At 35.6% G+C, this 24,071-nt stretch overlaps 1 protein-coding gene across 1 annotated transcript; it reads right to left on the reverse strand.

The window, feature by feature from the left end:
• Window positions 1-205: 205 nt before the first annotated feature.
• LOC120249317 lies at window positions 206-23,910 on the reverse strand. The gene is given in 57 exon segments (XM_039257820.1): window positions 206-670; window positions 1,615-1,765; window positions 1,853-2,081; window positions 2,177-2,387; window positions 2,470-2,588; window positions 2,678-2,842; window positions 2,917-3,118; window positions 3,526-3,905; window positions 4,002-4,066; window positions 4,142-4,186; window positions 4,312-4,377; window positions 4,549-4,614; window positions 4,719-4,790; window positions 4,892-4,963; window positions 5,042-5,113; window positions 5,244-5,315; window positions 5,754-5,825; window positions 5,903-5,974; window positions 6,097-6,168; window positions 6,436-6,507; window positions 6,652-6,723; window positions 7,129-7,200; window positions 7,832-7,968; window positions 7,970-8,016; window positions 9,162-9,198; window positions 10,380-10,819; window positions 10,914-10,926; window positions 10,973-11,505; window positions 11,559-11,937; window positions 12,023-13,249; window positions 13,364-13,565; window positions 13,939-14,553; window positions 15,293-15,318; window positions 15,424-15,572; window positions 15,668-15,843; window positions 15,845-15,876; window positions 15,960-16,078; window positions 16,508-16,675; window positions 16,755-16,956; window positions 17,238-17,617; window positions 17,698-17,762; window positions 17,840-17,884; window positions 18,008-18,073; window positions 18,243-18,308; window positions 18,413-18,484; window positions 18,586-18,657; window positions 18,736-18,807; window positions 18,938-19,009; window positions 19,441-19,512; window positions 20,517-20,588; window positions 20,715-20,786; window positions 21,053-21,124; window positions 21,274-21,345; window positions 21,752-21,823; window positions 22,448-22,536; window positions 22,539-22,636; window positions 23,691-23,910. Coding segments are annotated over 57 exon segments (8,967 nt in total). The 5' UTR covers window positions 23,818-23,910; the 3' UTR covers window positions 206-280.
• Between the last annotated feature and the right edge of the window lie 161 nt (window positions 23,911-24,071).

Raw genomic sequence — 24,071 nt, forward strand, 5'->3', positions numbered from 1 at the left:
CTAGTCAGTGTTCTATTAGTTTAGTCTTGATCGAAGCATTAATGATGTCCCAGCTTTCAATTCAAGGGGATGATGATTTCAAGAATTATGCGTATCATTCAAATGATGTCTTTATAGATTTCCCTCTATACATAGATTCTTTTGAAAAGGTTGAAGAAAAACCATGTCACACCTCATGTTCTGTTTCTAAAGAACAACAATCAAATGTTCACCAAACTTGTAATGTTCTTGTCCTCAAAAGTCATGATGTCCGCGGTCTAGATTAACACCATTACGTATATCACCTTCCCTCGGAAGTGACCCTATAGAGAATTGGCTCAGAGGGTGAAGGAGAATAGCTTTCTTTGATTTCAGTTTCCAAGGATGGCTCTGTTTGTTGAACGTGAAAAGAGATCTCTGTTGAGATTCCAGCATTACTGCTGCTGGCATAGCTACTCGTGTCCTTCCACTTCCAGTCAGTCAAATAACCAGGTCTTGAAGTGACTTCCTTTATATCGATATCACCTACAAGCATAGCCACCACCCGTGACATAGGTGGTCGCAGTGCTGGTGATGCCTGAGTGCAGAGAAGGGCAATACTGATTACTCGCCCAACCTCCTCCTCGTTAAATGATGGCAACATTGGATCAACCATCTCCAGCAAAGAGTTCTTCTCCTTCAGATTCCAGGCCTATGAGCAGGATAGATATAAGGCTGTCTGGATCATAGGAATGGGAATGGGGAATGAGAACGAAGGATGAGTGAGTGAATAAAAAAATAGGGGAAAAGAGGATGATAATGATGAGCTGTTTGGTTTGAGGGAATAAGGGCTAGGAATAGGAAAAAGTAGTAGAAATATGATCAAAATTACATTTATACCCTTTTTTTGATAAATAAAAATCATTTAGTATAAAAATAATGAATTATGTTTAATAATAAAAATTTACCATTATTTATTATTAAATATTTAGAATATAATTATTTATTTTAATTTAATATGATCAAATAATTAAAATTAATATAATTAATTCACATATTTAATTAATATATTTAATTATAATAATTAATAATAAAAATTAATAATAATAATAATAGTTAAAATATAATGATATTTAAATTAATTTATTATGTTAATCAATATATATATTATAACAATTTAAATTTTTAATTTAAATTATTATAATTAATTATTTAAAGTAAAAAATTTTATTAACATATAATTAATTAATAAAAATAAAAAAATCACTTATAAAAATAATTTAAATATGATTATTTTTAATAATTATTTATTTAAATTGTAATAATTAAATTTATTAATTAATTATATTAATTTTAAATATTAATTAAATATAAATAGAGGGTAATATGTACATTTCCATGCTATGAGAGCTAAACCCCCATTTTGTCAAAAGAGTCACACTCATCCACATGCGATTAGTCCCGATTACCATGGAAAAGATACTATTTACGCCTTTCCCTGGTACTCAAACACTGCAAGCTGATTCACTGGGTGCATGTGATTCCCACTCCCAAGGAGACAATCCATGATCCAAACGGGTCCTAAGTATCAAGTTATGACGTACAATTCATACTTACAGTATTAGATAGACAAACAAACTCTGATGAAGAATATACCCATTCAAGGAGATAAATTTTTTCTGGCTCCAGGTTGTGATCACAATTTCCCCTGCCACTAACAACCTCTAAAGCAACAACTCCAAATCCAAAGATATCTGCCTTTTCTGTCAGATGTCCTCTCATGGCATATTCTGGTGCAAGATAACCACTTCAGAGAAAAAGAACAGTTAGTTCAGAAGATCCATTAAATCTCAGTAATCATGCAAGGCTGTGTTCAGCCTCTGCTAATTCTTACATGGTGCCGGCAACTCTTGTGCTGATGTGAGTCGTTTTGTCATCATAAAGCTTGGCCAGACCAAAATCTGATATCTTTGGGTTGAGATCAGCATCAAGCAGAATATTGCTAGCCTTCACATCTCGATGCACAATTCGCAACCTTGATTCCTCATGAAGATATGCTAGACCTCTTGCTGTCCCCAAACAGATTTCGAACCGAGTAGACCAATCAAGGAAAATTTTCTTCTCTACAGTGACACAAGCGCACAGATTTTCATCAACATATAACTATAGAATGAAACGGATACTGTGTAAATGCACTAAAGGATCAGATATAGCATACCGAAGAGTGCTTGATCAAGGCTCTTGTTTTCCAGATACTCATAAACTAAGAGCCTATTGTTTCCCTCAATACAACAGCCATAGAGTTGCACAAGGTTTCGGTGTTGAACTTCAGATATTGTTGCAATCTCTGTCATAAACTGGCGTTTTCCATGGCGAGATGCTTCTAATAATTGCTTCACTGCCACTACTCTTCCATCAGAAACCTTTCCCTGAAGTAATAATCATGTTTCATGTAATTAGCATTTCAATTTAATATACATGTTTTTAGTGAATCAATAAAAGTTGACCAACCTTATAAACAGATCCAAATCCTCCCTGTCCAAGCTTATTATCAGGATTAAAGTCTTCTGTAGCATTCCTCACTTCAGCATAGCTGAATATCTCTGCTTTGGCACTTATTTCTTGCAACTCTGCAAGGTTGTGCATGAAAGTCAATAACACTAGTCTTATATTAATTTGAATTCACGCAAGCATGAGATCTGTCAAAAGATGATTAAACCTTGATGATCATCACTACTCAGCTTTCTCTTCCTCCTCAATATAAAGATTCCAACGATTGCAATTAGTCCTAAAGTTGCAACTGCAATTGCAATCCCTACAGCCAACCCCGTGTGGTTCTTCGATGAAGCAGATGGTGGTTCATTGCTCACAGTTGAAGTAAAGTCTTGAAAATATTTTCTACAATAAGCGTATGCAGGATAATTATAATTATCAATGAAAAGGTATAGGTAACTGTACCATAAGGCGAGGCACTGATAGCAGAAACAGAGGATCCATAGTAACCTTGGTTTACTACACAGCATGTCCCCTTCCCAGCCCAAAAGAAATGAATTTCCAGGAAATTATTAGTTACTGGAACTACATACTTCCTTACAACTGCTTTATTTGAGACTCCACCAGCCTCCTTTCTTATATCAAAGTCTTTCTCTTGTCGATTCCCCTGAAACAAAAAAACATCTTGAAAAACTCGAAAAGTTCCAAGGAAAAATGTAATTGTAAATAAGTTGAGAGAGTGCAAGAGTTGTAATTCATTTGACTACTGAGCCGCCTGGTCTTATTTTCTCTCATGAAATGCTAAGGTCTTGTACAGTTTACATGCTTCAATAGATCAGTCCAATGTATCAGCAGATTTTTTAATCTTTTTCTGAAAAGTGAAAATTTCAGTACAACTAAAGCAAAATTAAACACTGACATTCACAAAAGCTGAATATTAAATAGAGGAAGTAAATATCCGATTACCACTTTATCATCACCAGCAGCAAGGTAAATACACATTTTAAGCGACGGCTATTTCTATAAAATAAAAGAGATATATCACCAGAAAATTTAACATGAAACCATTTTTACCTGAATATAAATATCAAAAACTCTCCGGCCTAAACTATGAGAAGTATGTGAATCCTGGTAAAGGAACTCTGAAAACTGCAGTTTTACACTGTAATTGCCATTCTGAAGTCCAATTCCATAGTATCTAAGTGATGAGGGCGAAAGCCTTGCAGTTTGGAATAGTTCTGGATCAAGAGTATTCTGAAACTGAGATAAAGTGTTGATAATATAACTGACGTTCGATGCATCAACAAAACGACCAACATTGCTAACTGCCCATTTCTGTCCCTCAGTCACAAAGTATGATGCAGTGGTGAGGTCTGCATTGTCAGCTTCATATTCTAATCCATCAGAAGCCTGCATGCTTCTATTAGCACCACATTTAATCGCAAAAGACGAATCTGAAACCCATTATAAATCGGTAAAAACACACACACACACACACAGACAAGTTCTAAAGATGTACACGCACAAATACATTTTACTTAATGTCTTACAGATTGGGGAACCACGATTGCATGGTATATCTTGTTGGAGACATTTTAATCCTGAAGGAAGAATGCTGTTGATCACAGCAATATAATCATAAGATTGCACAAAAAACGTCATGCTATTGAAGGTAGGTATTTGTTGTTACCTGCTATTAGAATCATCAATCACAAAGTTATTTGCCACCAAATTCCTGTCATCATGAGTAAAGGGAAGGCCACAAAAAATTGGTTTCATTTGCTTTTTCACTTTATTTCCATAAAATTAGAAAAAATCAATAAATGAAGTAAATGAGAGCATTGCATTCTTTGAACATACAGATGTAAATTTTTCTGGCTAATCCAAGAAGGAAAACTTCCTGCAAGTTTATTATAGGATAAATCTCTGCATGAAAAAAAAAATACAGTGAGAGGTATCCTTTAATTAAAGGAAGAAAAATACATGCAAATTAGACTTCTGACAATTTAACTCATATTCACATAATCGTTAAACACAAGCAATTCAAAAAATAGGGATAGTCAAAGTAATATATTGAGCAAACAGGTGAACATATACACATTGAGAAGGGATGAGCTCTTTTGAGTGGGCAGGCTCCCAAAGAGGCTATTATTTCCAAGGAATCTGCATGAGACATTGAAAACAACTCATATCGCAAAACAGTAGCATGTGTGTGCTAGAAAATATGAAATTTATGCAAGAAGAATAAGGAAATAAATATATCTTACAAGTAACCGAGAGAGGTCAAATTGAAAAGAGAGTCAGGTAACGTTCCTGTTATATTGTTGAAGCTCAAATCCCTTTGAACACAAAAATAAGGAAAATTCCGTTCAACTAAACAGAGAAAGCATCTTAAATAGAATGACAGACTACATATGAATAATGCATGATGAGGACTTACAACATTTGCAAACTTGTATATCTTGTGAAGTCCTGAGGGATAGCATCAGATATCTTGTTGTTTCTTAAGACCCTGGGAAAATAAAAGTTTTTCATTATGACATAAGCCATGAAGCATGACATGTTGCAATCTAGAATTTTGAATACTTACAAGGTGCTTAAGGAAGTCAGGTTGCTAATAACTGCCAAAGAAGATCCTGAACTTAGGAGGTCTCCAATCCTCCTGTATCATACAAATGTCAGTGCCAATCATACTGATCAATAACCAAAATGCTTGGGAAGGAAGCAGTGGATGGAATCAGAAAGCCAAAAGAAGATAATTGCAAAGAACCTAAGCAAGGTTGAAGACTTACAAATCAGTCAATTGCTTGAGATTAGCAAAGTTTGAAGGAATTGGACCTTTGAAGGAGTTCCCTTGCATCCTCCTGTTTAAACATTACAGATAAAACATTATTTGTGAAGCATCAAACAGATCACTCTAAGAAAGCTAACATTTTAAAGAATATGCAGATAATTGCAATATAGAAATGGTATAAGATTCACAAATGAAATACTTGAGGAAATATGCTATTATGCTACTCCAGAGTTCTTTAAGGTAATATGGTACTTATTATAGAAATCAGATGATGTTAAGAAAATCAAGGATTGGTGGCCATTTCACTGTTTTCATGGATTGTGGAGGGCTTCTAGTTTCGCCACATCTCTCTATGTGATTCACACAAACAATTAGCAAATAAAGAACTCAAAGAATGGACTACATAAAATGAAATCCAAAAAAATAAAATAAAATAAAATAAAATAAAATAAAATAAAGCATCTTATCGGACATTTAAATTTAAGACAGGATAAAAGAATAATCTTACAAAGTGATTAGATTTGTCCAGCTGCCAATGAAGTCTGGAATTTTGCCAGTGAAGTTATTGTCAGATGCCCACCTGAAAACAAATTCACAGAGTTTGGGAACAGTTATTCATCAATTTCTACATATCCAAACAAAGAAATTAATACTTACAAGATAGTTAGTTGCTTGAGGTTGGCTAGAGTTGGGGGGATCTCACCACTTGCTCCGCAACTATCCATGTACCTGAATATGTGAATCAAGTATTAGTTATACAAGAAATTATATATATTATATCAATGGCTAATTTGACTTCAATAATGATTACCAGAGAATATTTTACAAGTAAAAAAGAAATAACGACTTACACTTCTTTTAGGTTGCTCAGATTTCCAAGCTCTGAAGGGAGTGAACCATTAAATTTATTTGTACCTATCCCCCTGCAAAAGCAGAATAAGATCCCACCTTCAAAACATTTCTTATCTCTGTTTGGAAAGGAGAATTTCGGCCACTGAGGAAGAGACTAATATTTAGAATGAGTCTCTGCCTATTTTAGTGACTTGCATCCCTTACCAAATCAAAATAAAGAAAATCAACGAACTGGTTTATCCACTTTTTTCAAAAAAGGATAGGGAAGAATAAGTACAACTTGTTTATTTGTGGATAAATATTTTGCTTTGAAAGTAAAAGAAGTAATAATTTCTTACAGTAATATCAGATTCTTCAAATTTCCAAGCTCCTTTGGTAAAGGCCCTGATAATGCATTAATGCCTACACTCCTGATAATCATGGTAATCATAATGTATTGTGAGAATAAAATATTTAAACATAACAAATCTATACTATATAACCATAAAAAAAAAAATTTCAAAAAAATGGATAAGCCATGTTGATTAATGTTATATAGTCACAACTAATCTTACAGGGTTTGCAAAGCCGTCAATTTTCCAATAAATGGCGGCAAGGGTCCTGTAAGATAGTTTTGATCCAGCTTCCTGCCAATTCAATGGAAATGTGATCCTTGGCCATGTACATCATGCTTTATATTAAGACACAAAAAAAAAAAGGAATATTATGGCCATGACTTGTGCCTGCTACAAATTTAAATTCTTAGATGACTCCTAAAGATTTCCTGTATTATTCTTTATACAAATCAGTCATAATCACGCAACTTGATATTCTTGATTTTGTCTGGAAATATAGATATGTATGTATAACATGGACATGTATAGTTGATTTCATTTGCAGACAATGACATCTATCTGAAAATCAAAAACCTTCCATAGCGATTTGTGTTGTTCTCTGTTTTATCAACTTGAGTAGTAATTTCAGGGATGAGGGACACAAAGAAATTATCATTTGAATTAAAAATTGCGTTGCAAAACAGTAGGCTACCATACAGGAAAGTGAGATATGTCAAGTTTTGCAGCTCCTCTGGTATTTTACCAACAACATCCAAGGCATATACTCTCCTGCATACACAACAAATTTTGTTGGATATTACAAAAAATTACACAAAAAACTAAATGACCTGAGTGTACAAAATAAAAAGTCTCTCAACAGGAACAAAGTCATGATGATGTGTTTGCAAATGACCTGATTAATGTTACAAGAAGGCGATGAATATTTGTGTTCTGCTGGACTTTTACAGTGTTTTTATGACTGCAAGCTTCGTGTACATGTTAAATTAAGCTATGAATGACAAGAATCAGTAACTTAGTGAAAATGTATCAAGAATAGCTCAACATTCATATTGTTAATTAGGATCACAGAAACAATACTCAGATCATACGACTTATCTACGTAACTAAAAAGCATCAGCACTACTGTGAGTTGTCTTCATGTTATGAAAATCTGACTCTTGCTTCCATTATGCTATTTCATGAACTCTCCAAAACACCCTAACAATTTGGTTGGTCCACTAGATGTTCCATCCTACCTAATTATCCCGACACCCCACCAAGGTTCCTTGAGGAATACATAAACATCAATAAAATTAAATTATATACAATCTAACATATTAAAAAAGAATAATTAAATCCACTTGTCGCAAGTTCTTGATATCATATAAACATATTAACGGGAGAAGATTGGAAAACATACAACTTAGTGATGTGGCAGAGGGTGTTGTTGACGGAGCAGTCACATTTGATGGCGGGGTTGAAATCAGGATCGTCGAAGCCCTTCGAGTCAATGGCCCAACCAGTGCATGGATCCCCACTGATGTTCCACTTTGCCTGCAGGCGCTGTCTTCCCCCACCTTCCCAAAATTGTGTTCAATGCGACCACTGCAACGTATCATATCAATGCATGCAGAAACATGCATTAAGCTGACAGTCGCCATAATTAAGCTTGATTGAACATCCAAATGAATTGAAAAAACTCAAATCTTAATCATAAAGTCAACAGGTAACTTAACCTGCCTTCTTTCTTATAAATAGTATAAAATTATTCTAAGCTCATGTGCTGAGTCAAATTGTGGCACCACCTTCCCATTTGAAGAATCCCCATGTTTGGTAATCTCACTTTCAAGCCTCATGCCATCATATGGTTGTAATTTTGCAAACTACTGAAAATAATTAGAAACCAAATACAAGTTTGGTACAGCCTGGCCCAGACCGATCACGGTACCTGAGCTGGAACCGGTCCTTTTACTTGCAACCAAACCAAAGCTAATTTATTTTTACTCTTGAGAATAGTCCAACCCCCCACCACCATTAGAAATGGGACAAAAAAAAACATTCACATGTCAATCATGGATAGTATGATACGATACTAGTATAAAGGGAGTACGTGGGCTCAAATCCCTCTCGACGATCGCTATCGATCGTTTATATTGCTCAGTCGGAATTTCTATATTATTTTTATACTATCGTATATGATACGTCAGGGTTTCTGATCTGTTTGACATCGTTTATATTCATATAAAAGGATGTTTGTCGTCTATTATTTACATTCACATGCTTTTTATATATATATATATATATATATATATATATATTTTTCAGTTTCCGTTTCGGAGAACAGGAGAGGTACATGAAGCGGGTATTGCATGCCTCTTGCTGCAAACTTATATTATTAAGTTGAAAAAGAAGATCAATCACTGGCCAAAAGCCTGAATTTTTTTTGTTGTGGTGAAAAAGTAAAATTCATAAGTCACTCTTCACCAAGTAAACATTGAAGAGCTAAACATATAGCCCACGTAAAGTTTGGGCCACCACGCACTAAAGCTGCAAGCTGTTACACACTTACACCAGCACAAATTGCAAAAGACAAGTGCATTTTGGAAAGAGGTTCATAATCAAAGCCTCATGGATTTTTGAACATTATTGTGTTTACTTCTTTCTTATATCTGAAGGAGGAAGAAACTAATATCCAAATTTAATCTTCTGATAAACAACAAATTGTTGGAGGAGAAAAGCATGTAACATACCTTCAGATGGATCAGTCGTAGATTGAGCTTTGAATCTCTGAACAAGAAGCATGACACATAGGAAGCGGAAGCATAAAAGGAAACAGGAACCGGAGAAGGGAAACATGATCTGCAGCTGCAGCACCATCATAAGCTTTCTTTCTCTTCTCTCCGAACAGGACTAGGCTCTTAGAACATCTCAACAAGGAACTACAAAGTAAAGCTTGGAAGGAGCAAAGGATAATGGAGATGTGAAAGCGCTGGAGTATGATAATATATCATAAATCTGTATTTGCTACCCAGAAATTTTTGCTTGGTGTTGTAGACTCTGTCCACAGTGTACATATCCTACAGTACCACATTTAATGCTCAGAAAAGTCTTCTTGATGTTAGACCCTTCAATCAAAAAGAACCACACACAATTTTTAACAAAAACACAAAACCACACAAGACAGAGAGAGACTAGAGAAGATTTTTGCTTAACTAATTGTTAAGGCCCTAGATATCAAGAATGAGTATCTGCTATTGAGAATAATTCATTGCGTTTGCTAACCAGAAAATTTTGCTCAATGTTGTGGACTTTGTCCATAATGTACATCTACTAGACTAATGCATTTACTAAGAAAATTCTGTTTGATGCTATAGCCTTGCAATTTTAAGAAGACCACATGAGAGAGATACTTGAGAAAATTCTTGCTAAACTAATTGTTAAGACGGAAGATATCAAGAATGTGTATTTGCTACCAAGAACAATGCATAACATTTGATATCCAAAAAATTTTGCTTGGCTTTGTAGACTCTGTCCACAATGTACATCTGCTATCTAAAATAACGCATTTACTAAAAAAATTCCACTTGATGTCACCCTCTGCAATCAAGCTTAATGTCACACCATGCAGTCAAGGAAGACCACACGATAGAGACTCTCGAGAAGATATATCGTTTAACTAATTGGTAGGGCACAAGATATCAAGAATGTGTATTCTGCTTGATTGTTGTTGAAGAAGAAACTCAGTGTTCTTGAAGAAGAAAACTCACAGTGTTGTTGAAGAAGAAAAAACTCAGAAGAAAAAGACCCTAGAAAAACAATGGTCATAAAGCTATATATCCAGAAGGCCCCCAAAAGGTGCTGCTTTAAAAAAAAGAAAAGGCCATACTCCCATACTTACAACCATACATGTACCATCCTTTCACCATACTCTCCATACTGCAAACTATACACAACACTCCCCCTCAAACTGGAGCATATACATCTCGCATGCCCAGTTTGAACATGATCTTCATAAAGTGAGCTTTTGGAAGCGCTTTTGTAAAAATATCAGCTAGTTGTTTTGATGACTGAAGGAATGGAGTGCATATCAGACCACGCATCACAGCATCACGAATGAAATGGCAATCAACCTCGATATGTTTGGTGCGTTCATGGAAAGCAGGATTATTAGCAATGAAGGTAGGTGCCTTGTCACAATACATAGGTATAGGATGTTGGATTGGTGTACCCATGTCAGTTAGTAAGGAAGAAATCCATAATAATTCACAAGTAGTATGGGTCATTGCTCGATATTCAGATTCAGCACTAGATCGAGAAACGACATGTTGCTTCTTGCTTCTCCAAGTGACAAGATTACCACCAACATAAGTACAATATCCAGTAATTGAGCGCCTATCTTCATTGGATCCTGCATAGTTAGCATCGGAAAAACCAACAAGGTTTAAATGTCCATGAGATTTAAAGCATAAACCATTGCCCGGGGAAGACTTTAGATAGCGAACCCTGTATGATATACTGCATTCCAGTGGACCTTTTTAGGCTTTTCCATGAATTGACTCACTCTTCCAACAGCAAAGGATATATCTGGTCGAGTGACTGTAAGATACAAAAGTTTTCCCACAATGGTTCGATAACGTCGACTATCCAAATAGTCTGGACTATTGGGATCATTCAAATTCACTTTTGGATCCATTGGGGTAGATACAGGCTTACAATCCAAAAGCCCAACTTCAACTAATAAATCAAGAACATATCTCCTTTGTGAAAGAATAGTGCCATCATCCGTAGGGGTGACTTCAATACCAAGAAAATATCTAAGTAGACCGAGATCTTTTGTAACAAATTGAGAGTGAAGAAAGTGTTTGGTATCTTCAATACCATTTGTGTCACTCCCAGTGATAAGAATATCATCAACATAGACAATAAAAATAACAGATCCAAAATCACGATGCATGGTAAAAACTGAGTGATCGGCGGAGGAACGTGCAAATCCAAAGCTTTCAATAGCCTTACTAAACTTATCAAACCATGCACGAGGACTTTGTTTAAGACCATAGATTGCCTTTTTAAGCTTGCAAATATGATGTTGCTCCCCTGAATGGCAAATCCAGGAGGTTGTTGCATGTAAACATCCTCAAAGAGATCACCGTATAGAAAGGCATTTTTATTATCAAGTTGATAAATGTACCATCCAGAATTCACAGCAATAGAGATCAACACTCTAACTGAGTTAAGCCGTGCAACAGGCGAGAGAGTCTCAAAGTAATCAACTCCATAAGTTTGAGTATACCCTTTCGCAACAAGTCGAGCCTTGTAGCGCTCAATAGATCCATCAGGTAAGTACTTGATAGTAAACACCCATCTACAACCTACTACATCCACATCAAAGGGAGGATTGACAAGCTCCCAGGTTCCACGTGACTGCAAAGTAGCAATTTCCTCTTCCATAGCAAGTCTCCATTCTGGAATTTGATTTGCCTCATCAAAATTTCTAGGAACATAGGTGCTATCAAGTGTAAGAGCAAACTGTCGAGAATGATGATCCAGTCCAGATAAAGATGTATAATTAGAGATACAATCACCGAGTAGGTGGTGGACATGATCTTGGGGCCTTGCGAAGATCAATAAGCAACTGAAGATCATTTACACTATCAGATGATGGATCTCCTTCATATGAAGCATCTTCTGGTAGAGCTTGAGAATTTTCTATGGTAGTAGTGAGTGGTTCTGTCTCAATCTGGATAGTGGGAATTTGTTTATGTCTACGCTGATAGACCTTTTGAAACTCATGTCTTATGTTTGAAGGTGGAATGATAATGGGAGGATATGTAGATGTAGGTAAGGGTATTTCATCAAGTCCATTGGAATCTAAGGATTTTCCTTCTTTAGAGTAATATGGAATATCCTCAAAAAATGTTACATCGGCACTCACATAGTAACGTCTTGTGTTTGAATCATAACACCGATAGCCTTTTTGAGTTCGAGAGTAACCAACAAACACACATTTCACAGATAGAGGAGATAACTTATCAATTTGAAATTGGTGAACAAAACAAACGCAACCAAACACACGAGCTGGGATAGGAAAAACATCTATTTCTGGACATAAAAGAGAAATAGGTACCTTTCCACCAATAATAGATGAGGAAACTTGATTGATGAGATAGCAAGCAGTGAGAACAGCATCTGGCCAAAGAGTACTTGGAACATTCATCTGAAACATGATCGTACGAACCACATCCAACAAATGCCTTAGCTTTCGTTCAGCTACTCCATTTTGTTGGGAAGTATGAGCACAAGAAGTCTGATGCAATAATCCCAACGTTTCAAAAAAGGACTGAAGAGTAGAGTTCATGAACTCCAAACCATTATCTGAGCGAAAAATGCGAATAACAGTAGAAAACTGTGTTTTTATTTGAGCAAAAAACTTCTTAATAACATCAGGAGTTTCAGATTTCTGACCTAACATGTAGACCCAAGTGACTCTGGTACAATCATCAACCAAAACCAGAAAATATTTATAGCCCTTAACATTAGTAATATTACAAGGACCCCATAAATCTGCATGAACAAGAGCAAAGGGCATAGCTTCTCTTTTGTTACTTCTAGCAGAAAAACTTGATCTGTGATGCTTACCAAGCTGGCAAGCCTCACAGTCCAATGACTTGATAGATTCTAACTCTAGAAACTGACGCTTCAAGACAGAAAGGCTAGGGTGACCCAGACGACGGTGTATTTGCACAGGAGACAACTGAGTGGCAGAAGCAACAGGAAAGGCATCGGTAGATAAATAGTAGAGGCCATTCTTCTCATAACCCCCACCAATCGCATTCATCGTCTAGAGATTCTGCAGGACAAAAAATGACTGATAAAACACAGCACGACAGTTTAAGGCTTTAGTAATTTGGCTTATTGATAACAAACTGAGAGCAAACTCTGGAGCATGTAGAACATCATGTAAAGACAAAGTTTCTGACACAGGGACAATTCCTTGAGCAGTAATAGGTGAAAGGGAACCATCTGCAACTCTAACATTAAAGGGATTGGACAGCTTATGCAAAGAAGAAAATTGAGATGCATTGCCAGTAATATGTAATGAGGCACCAGAATCAGCTATCCACTCATTTGTAGAGAAACTGCCTAAAGCATGAATACTATGTAGTTGGATGAACAGTAACTGATGCAGCTGTGGTAGAAGCCATGGCAGGACTAGAGCTTGAACTGGGAATACTGGGAGTATTCCCAGTAATATGATTCTCTGTACTCTGACTAACTTGATTAACCCTCGAAAGGATAGCCAAACTTTTGCCAACATTGATCAGAGTTATGATTGGTACGCTGGCAATGGTCACAATAACGGGACAGACCACGACCCATTCCATGATTAGTAAATTGTCTTCCTCCTCCACGACTTCCTCTTCCTATGACTCCTCGTGTACGTCCTCCAAAGATAGTCATAGCAGAGAAAGTCCTGAGTAGTAAAGTTCAGTAGGAGAGGTAAATAGTGCTCTAGAAATTCTTCCATACACATTGACAAGTGAGGGTATCTCATCAGTTGTCATAATCTGATTCTTGATAGGATCATACTCAGGGCCAAGTCCTGCAAGAAACTGGATAACTCGAATTTGCTCGCGCTGTGCTCTCATCTTCTCTAAATCAGATGTGAGAGGTTGATATAAATCTTGCTCGTCCCATAGATTTTTCAATGTCCCAAAATAATCAGAAAGTGACATAGAACCCTTCTTAAGATTATGAATTTGCTCAATGACTTGGTAAAGACGAGCCACATTAGACTGTTGAGAATGTATTTGATGTAATGTCTCCCACATGACTTTAGCAGAACTAATCATCATAACTTGCTTAGCAATATTCGGTTGCATGCTATTAACCATCCAAGTAACAACCAGGTCATTCTCTTCCTCCCACAGAGCATTCACTCCAATCTTCTGCTTAGGTTCTTCCTCAGTAAGGTACTTCTTTTTATGTTGAGAATTTACAAACCGTTGAAAGGAAGTCGACCAAAGTAGAAAATTAGTACCATCCAATTTCACTGTAGTACCTTGAATGTTTTGGAGATTTGTTGGAGGAGGAAGAGACATCCCCTCAGAAGATGACCTTGATTCAGCAGCCATATGGAAGGATCTGAAATCTTTGTTTTAATGCTCTGATACCATGTTGTTGAAGAAGAAAACTCAGTGTTGTTGAAGAAGAAAAACTCAGAAGAAAAAGACCCTAGAAAAACAATGGTCATAAAGCTATATATCCAGAAGGCCCCCAAAAGGTGCTGCTTTAGAAAAAAGAAAAGGCCATACTCCCATACTTACAACCATACATGTACCATCCTTTCACCATACTCTCCATACTGCAAACTATGCACAACATTGATGTTCCACTTTGCAATCAAGGAGGACCATGCAAGAGAGGCACTTGAGCAAAATCCTTGCTTAACTAATGGTTAAGATGAAAGATATCAAGAGCATGCATTTGCTATCAAGAATAATTGATCCCATTTGCTATCCAGAAATTTGGCTCGGTGTTGTAAACTCTATTCACATTGCACAACTGTTACCTAGAATAATGCATTTACTACTTTGAAAATTTTGCTTGATGTTGCACTCTGCAGTTAAAAGAGGGCAATGTGAAAAAGACACTTGAGAAAATTCTTGCTTAACTATTCAAGGGGCAAGATATCAAAAATGTATATTTGCTACCCAGAATGATGCATCACATGCGCTAAGCAGAAAATTCTGCTTTGGGTTACACTTTGCGATCAAACAAGACCATGTAAAAGAGACAGTTTGTCAAGGGCAAAATATTAAAGATGTGTATTTTCTATCCAGAGTAGTTTAATTTGATGTATATGCTGATCAGGAGTTGAAACTCTACAATCTGGCGAGCCCCGAGCCCCTGCAAGAGAGACATTTAAAGAAAAACTTGTATGGATATAGATGCCCCTTATCAAAAGGTAAGATATCAAATATGTGCATTTCTTTGGTTTTCTTAAGATGGAACAAAAGACTGGTTATTAACAACAGAGGTATCTGCTAATGTTTCAGCAAAACTGGTGGTGGTGAAGTCGTTTATGTCCTTTTCTGTCAAATGTCCTCTCATAGCATACTCCAAGTGAGATAGCCACTTCAGAGAATGGAAAATCTTCTTCTCTACAGTGACACAAGCACACAGATCTTCATCAACATATAACTAAAGAAAGAAACGGATACCGTGTAAATGCACTAAAGGATCAGATATAACATACCGAAGAGTGATTGATCGAGGCTCTTGTTTTCCAGATACTCATAAACTAAGAGCCTATTGTTTCCCTCAAAACAACAGCCATAAAGTTGCACAAGGTTTCGGTGCTGAACTTCAGACATTGTTGCAATCTCTGTCATAAACTGATCTTTACCATGGCAAGATGCTTCTAATAATTGTCACTGCCACCACTCTTCCATCAGAAAGCTTTCCCTGAATTAATAATCATGCTTAATGAAATTAGCATTTGCAATTTAATATACATGTTTTTAGTGAATCAATAAAAGTTAACTAACCTTATAAAATGATCTAAATCCTCCCTGTCCAAGCTTATTATCAGGATTAAAGTCTCCTCTAGCATTCCTCACTTCAGCATAGCTGAATATCTCTGCTTTGGCACTTATTTCTAGCAACTCTGCAACATTGTGTAAAAGGAGGAAGATAGATGAACACTCCACACAGCTTTTCACTCTCACAGTATACACTCACACAGGAACACGAGAGGAAATAATTAACAGGAACTATGAAGCTTGTATATTCGGCCAGCTCAAAAGCATTAACTTAGTAGTTAGTACATGAATATATAAAGAGAGTAACATAAAACCTTGCCAGCTTGGCAGCTGACAGAGCACACAAAAAAGTGCTAAAAGACAAGGGAAAGTCACACGCCACATCTGATTCTGTTTTGTCCAATCACGCCCCATGCAACGTACACATCATAGCCCACATGATTCTGGAGTAATCTCATTCTCCTTTTAACAAGTTGAGCATAAAAATCAATAACACTTGTCTTATATTAATTTAAATTCGAGCAAGCATGAGATCTGTCAAAAGTTGATTACACCTTGATAATCATTACCGTTCAGCTTTCTCTTCCACCTCCATATAAAGATTCCTAAGATCGCAATCAGTCCTAAAGATGCAACTGCAGCCGCAATCCCTATAGCCAACCCTGTGTGGTTCTTCTTCGATGAAGCAGATGGTGGTTCATTGCTCACAGTTGAAGTAAAGTCTGGAAAATATTTCCTACAATATAATGAGCATATGCAGGATAATTATAGTTATCAATCATAAGATATAAGTAACTGTACCATAAGGCGACACACTTATTGCAGAAACAGAGGCTCCATAGTATCCTTGTGTAGGTACGCAGCAGGTCCCCTTTCCAGCCCAAAAGAAGTGAATTTCCAGGAAATTATTAGTTACTGGAATTACATACTCCTTTACAACTGCTCTATCTGAGAATCCACCAGCCTCCTTTCTTATGTCAAAGTCTTTCTCTTGTAGATTCCCCTGAAACAAAAAAACATCTTGAAAGACTTGGAAAGTTAAATGACAAGATTATTACAATGTCTCAGCGGAATTTTTATTCTTTTTCTGAAAAGTGAAAATTTCAGTATGACAAAAACAAAATTAAACACTTGCATTCACAAAAATTAAATTTTAAATTAAGTAAATATCCACTAACGTCTTTTATCATGAACAGCAGCAAGGCAAACACACATTTTAAGTGACGGGCAATTCTATAAAATACAAGAGTTACACCAGAAAATCTAGCATGAAACTATTTGCACCTGAATGTAAATATCAAAAACTCTCCTTCCTACACTCTTCCAGGTACGTGAATCAGGGTAAATGATCTCTGCAAACTGCAGTTTTACACTGTAATTTCCATCCTCAAGTCCAATTCCATAGTACCTAAGTGATGAGGGTGAAAGCCTTGCAGTTTGGAATAGTTCTGTATCAAGAGTATTCTGAAACTGAGACAAAGTGTTGATAATATAACTAAAGTACGAAGCATCAGCAAAATGACCAACAGTGCTAACTGCCCATTTGTTTCCCTCAGTCACAAAGTACGATGCAGTGGTGAGGTCAGTATTATCCGCGTCATACACTACTCTATCAGAAGCCTCCATGCTTCTATTACCACCACATTTTATCCCAAAAGACGAATCTGTAAGCAATTGAAGAGCTGGTAAAAAACAAGTTTGAAAGACGTACACACAATGGATATATTTTACTTAAATGTCTTACATATCGGGGAACCACGATAGCATGGTTTATCTTGTTGAAGACATTTTAATCCTGAAGGAAGAATGCTGTTGATGATCACAGCAATATGAACTTGAGAATGCACATAAGCATCATATTATTGAAGGTAGATATTGGTGGTTACCTGCTATTAGAATCATCAATCACAAAGTTATTTGCCACCAAATTCCTGTCATGGATAGAGGGAAGATAAAAATTTGTTTATTTGCTTTCTCACTATGTTTCCAAAAAATTTAAAAGAAAAAAAAAGATATATTACTAATATGGAGATCTTTGCATTCTTTGAACATACAGATGCAAATTTTTCTGGCTAACCCAAGAAGGAAATCTTCCGGTGAGTTTATTGTAGGATAAATCTCTGCATTAAAACAAAAACCACAGTGAGAGGTATCCATTAATTAGAGGAAGAGTAATACATGCCAGTTAGCTTTTAAAATTTAACACATATTAGCATCATTGTTAAACACAAGCAATTTCACAGAAGTAGGGAAGATTCAAGTATCTATTGAGCAAACAGATGAACATACACATTGACAAGGGATGAGCTCTTTTGAGCGGGCAGGCTCCCAAAGAGGCTATTATTTCCAAGGAATCTGCATAAGACATTGAAAACAACTCATATCGCATAACAGTAGCATGAGTGTGCTAGAACATATGAAATTTATATGAGAAGCATAAGCAAATAAATATATCTTACAAGTAAGCGAGCGAGGTCAAATTGAAAAGAGAGTCAGGTAACGATCCTGTTATATTGTTGAAGCTCAAATCCCTTTGAACACAAAAATAAGGAAAATTCCGTTCAACTAAACAGAGAAAGCATCTTAAATAGAATGACAGACTACATATGAATAATGCATGATGAGGACTTACAACATTTGCAAACTTGTATATCTTGTGAAGTCCTGAGGGATAGCATCAGATATCTTGTTGTTTCTTAAGACCCTGGGAAAATAAAAGTTTTTCATTATGACATAAGCCATGAAGCATGACATGTTGCAATCTAGAATTTTGAATACTTACAAGGTGCTTAAGGAAGTCAGGTTGCTAATAACTGCCAAAGAAGATCCTGAACTTAGGAGGTCTCCAATCCTCCTGTATCATACAAATGTCAGTGCCAATCATACTGATCAATAACCAAAATGCTTGGGAAGGAAGCAGTGGATGGAATCAGAAAGCCAAAAGAAGATAATTGCAAAGAACCTAAGCAAGGTTGAAGACTTACAAATCAGTCAATTGCTTGAGATTAGCAAAGTTTGAAGGAATTGGACCTTCAAAGGAGTTCCCTTGCATCCTCCTGTTTAAACATTACAGATAAAACATTATTGGTGAAGTACCAAAAAGACAACTATGGGAAAGCTAACATCTTGAAGGATATGTAGATAATTGCAACATAGAAATGGTATAAAATTCACAAACTCACAAATGAAATACTTGAGGAAATATGCTACTCGAAAAATCTTTTACGTAATATGGTACTTATTTATAGGAATCAGATGATATTAAGTAAATCAAGATTTGGTGGCCGTCTCAACGTTTACATGGATTGTAGAGGGCTTCGAGTTCTGCCATGTCTTTCTATGTGATTCACACAAACTATTAGCAAATAACGAACTCAAAGAACAGAATAAATAAAAGAACAAAGCCAAAATTCAAAAGCATCTTATCTGACATTTAAATTTTAAGACAGGAAATTTTAAGACAGGAAGAAGAATATTATAATCTTACAAAGTGATTAGATTTGTCCAGCTCCCAATGAAGTCTGGAATTTTGCCAGTGAAGTTATTGTCAGATGCCCACCTGAAAACAAATTCACAGAGTTTGAGAACAGTTATTCATCAATTTCTACATATCCAAACCAGTGTAGTTAGAATCGTACGGTTCTCGATACGAATCTTACGAATTCATATCGTTTTTCATCCGTAACGGTTCGAATCTTATAGAAGAATCGAAATTGATCTAGAATCGTGAATGAATCGTTTGAGTCTATCTCAAATCGGTCATATGAATCGAGAAGATCAACGATTTCTAGTTAATACAAGTTTTGAATTAAAAAAAAAAAAAGAAAATCAAAGGAAAAGGAAGAATAAAAAGAGTAAGAAACATAGGGAGGAAGGAGAAATTTTTGTTGTTTTTATTCCAACATCCTCAACAAAGGCATTTTTATACCATCTCTTCATCTTTCTTGACATTCTTCTCTTTCTTTTTAAATTCTTTATTATAATGTATGCGATCAACTATTTTTAATTATTATAAAAGTTTTTTAAATTAGTGATTATTTAATTAATCTTTAAATTTGTTATCCATAAACAAATTCAAAGATTAATTAAAAGATAATGCTTTTTTTTTTAATTTTAATATCAAATTAATTTGTTATCTTAAAACTCTTGTTATGGAAATAAATCTTTTTAATTTAAAAACTAATCTTTAACATAATTTAATCTTTTTGTGATTATTCTATTAATTTTTAAATCTGAACTATTTTTGAAATAACTAATGTTTTTTTTTAAATATATATAGGTTTGATTAATACTTGAAAATGTCTTCTAAGCTCAAAACAAGATCTCAAACTAAGAAAATGTCTTCCAAACTAGTTTATATTTAATTCATGACTTAGAATTTTTATTTTTTTATTTTTTATATAATCATGTTATATATATATATATATATGACTTTGAAATGTTGAACCGAATCTTACGATTCGATTCGATTCACGATACTCGATTCACAAATTTAGAATTTCGATTCACGATTCGAATCTCGATTTGACTACCTTGATCCAAAACAAAGTAATTAATACTTACAAGATAGTTAGTTGCTTGAGGTTGGCTAGAGTTGGGGGGATCTCACCACTTGCTCCGCAACTATCCATGTACCTGAAATTGTATATGTGCATCAAGTATCAGTTATAACAACTAATTAACTATATTATATGAAGGCTGATGACTTGACTAATGATTAACAGAGGATATTTTCACAAGCAAAAAGAAAACATGACTTACACTTGTTGTAGGTTGGTCAGGTTTCCAAGCTCTGAAGGGAGTGAACCATTAAATTTATTTGTACCTATCCCCCTGCAAAAACAGAATAAGATCCAACCCTCAATACATTTCTTATCTCCGTTTTGAAAGGGGCATTTCTGCCACCGAGGAAGAGACTGATATTAAGAATGAGTCTCTGCCGGTTTTACTACTTGCATCCCTAACCAAATCACAATAAAGACAATCAACGAACTGGTTTATCCACTTTTTTCAAAAAAGAATAAGGAGGAATAAGTACAACTTGTTTATTTGTGGATATATATTTTGCTTTAAAAGTAAAAGAAGTAATAAGTTCTTACAGTAAAATCAGATTCTTCAAGTTTCCAAGCTCCCGTGGTAGAGGCCCTGATAATGCATTAATGCCTACACTCCTGATAATCATGATTATCATAATGTTTTGTGAGAATAAAATATTTAAACATAACAAATCTATACTATATAACCATACTTTTTTTTTCAAAAAAGTGGATAAAATTTAACACCATGTTGATTAATGCTATATAGTCACAACTAATCTTACAGGGTTCGCAAAGCTGTCAAATTTCCAATAAATGCCGGCAAGGGTCCTGTAAGATAGTTTTGATCCAGCTTCCTGCCAAGAGAAATGACAATTCAATGGAAATGTGATCCTTGGCCATGTACATCATGCTTTATATTATGACAAGGAATATTATGGCCATGACTTGTGCCTACTACAAATTTAAATTCTTAGATGACTCCTGAAGATTTCCTGTATTATTCTTAATACAAATCAGTCATAATCACGCAACTTGATATTCTTGATTTTGTCTGGAAATATAGATAGATATGTATAACATGAACATGTATAGTTGATTTCATTTGCAGACGATGATATCTATCTGAAAATCAAAAAGCTTCCATAAAGATTTGTGTTGTTCTCTGTTTTATCAACCTATGTAGTAATTTCAAGGATGAGGGGCACAAAGAAATTATCATATAAATTAAAAATTGTGTTGCAAAACCGTAGGCTACCATACAGGAAAGTGAGATATGTCAAGTTCAGCAGCTCCTCTGGTATTTTACCAACCACATCCAAGGCATATACTCTCCTGCATACACAACAAAAAATGAGTAGGATATTACAAGAAATTTCACAAAAGCTAAATAACCTGATTGTACAAAATAAAAATCTCTCAACAGGAATAAGGTCATGATGATGTGTTTGCATATGACCTAATTAATTTTACAAGAAGACAGAATATTTATGTTGTGCTAGACTTTCAGAATGCTTTTTATGACTGCAAACTTTGTATACATGTTAAATTAGGCTATGAATGACAACAATCTGTAACTTGGTGAAAATGCATCAAGAATAGCTCAACATTCATATCGCTTATTAGGATCACAGAAACAGCACTCGGATCATACTACTTATCTATGTAACCAAAAAGCATCAGCACTACTGTGAGTTGACTTCATGTTATGAAAATCTGGCTCTTGCTACCATTATGCTATTTCATGAACTCTTCTCCAAAACACCCTAACAATTTGGTTGGTCCACTTGATGTTCCATCCTACCTAATTATCCCGACACCCCACCAAGGTTCCTTGAGGAATACATAAACATCAATAAAATTAAATCTAACATATAAAAAAAAGAATAATTCAATCCACTTGTTTCTAGTTTTTGATATCATATAAACATATGAAGGGGAGAAGATTGGAAAACATACAACTGAGTGATGTGGCAGACAGTGTTGTTGACGAAGGAGCAGTCACATTTGATGGCGGGGTTGAAATCAGGATCTTCAAAGCCCTTTTTGAGTCAATGGCCCAACCAGTGCATGGATCCCCACTGATGTTCCACTTGCCTGCAGCCGCTGCCTTCCCCCACCTTCCTAGAATCGTGTTCAATGCGATCACTGCAACGTATCATATCAATGTATGCAGAAACACACATAAAGCTGACGGTCGCCATAATTAAGCTTGATTGAATATCCAAATGAACAGAAAAAACTCAAAGTCTTAATCACAAAAGTCAACAGGTAACTTAACCTGCTTTCTTTATCTATCGTTCCTTCTTATAAATAGTATAAAGTTATTCTAGGCTCATGCACTGATTCAAATTGTGGCACCGCCTTCCCATTTGAAGAGTCCCCATATTTGGTAATCTCACTTTCAAGCATCATGCCATCATATGTTGTAATTTTGCAAACTATTGAAAATAAATAGAAACCAAATACAAGTTAATACAATTTGATGAGTCCTGTGGCCGGTAATCTCACTTTAAAGCGTGATGCCATATGTTGTAATTTGCCAAACATTGAAAATCAAGTTCGCCCATCACTGTATCTGAGCCGGACCCAGTTCTTTTACTTAACCAAACCAAAGCTAATTTATTTTTACTCTTGAGAATAGTGCCCCCATTAGAAATGGGGCCATCACATGCTTATATGTATATATATATATATATATATATATATTAAGTTTCACTCAGGCAGTAGATGATCATGGAAGCATTCTGATTGAAAATGGAATTGAAGAAAGGTGCATGATTGCCTATTTTAAACAGGAGAACAGGAGAGTTACATGAAGCGGATATTGCATGCCTCTTGCTGGCAAACTTATATGAAGTTGAAAAAGAACAATCACTAGCCAAAAACCTGAAATTTTTTTGTTGTGGTGAAAAAGGAATATTCGTAAGTCACTCTTCACCAAGTAAACAATGAAGAGCTAAACACATGAAGTTTGGGCCACCACGCACTAAAGCTGCAAGCTTTTACACCGGCCCAAATTGCAAAAGACAAGTGCATTTTGGAAAGAGGTTCATAATGAAAGCCTCCCGGATGTTTGAGCATTATCAAAAGAAGATGGTGTTTGCTTCTTTCTTATCTCTAAAAGAGGGAGAAACTAATATCCAAATTTAGTCTTCAGATAAAGCATCAAATTGTTCGAGGAGAAAAGCATGGAACGTACCTTCAGATGGATCAGTTGCAGCTTGAGCTTTGAACCACTGAACAAGGAGCATGAGACATAGGAAATGTAAACATAAAAGGAAGGAGGAACAGGAGAAGGGAAACATGATCTGCGGCTGCAGCACCATCAAAAGCTTTCTTTCTCTTCTCTCAGAGCAGTACTAGGCTTTAGAAAGTCTCAACAAGTAACTACAAAGTAAAGCTTGGAAGGAGCAAGCGATAATGGATATGTATAGCCAACATATGATATAATACATCATAAATGTTGTGTGCCCTTCAATCATAGAGAACCACACAAAAAGACACTTGAGAAAATTCTTGCTTAACTAATTCTTAAGGCGCAACATACCAATAATATGTATATTATTTGCTACTGAGAATA

Source organism: Dioscorea cayenensis, chromosome 19 (genome assembly GCF_009730915.1).
Source record: "Dioscorea cayenensis subsp. rotundata cultivar TDr96_F1 chromosome 19, TDr96_F1_v2_PseudoChromosome.rev07_lg8_w22 25.fasta, whole genome shotgun sequence".
In the NCBI taxonomy this organism is placed as follows: domain Eukaryota; kingdom Viridiplantae; phylum Streptophyta; class Magnoliopsida; order Dioscoreales; family Dioscoreaceae; genus Dioscorea; species Dioscorea cayenensis.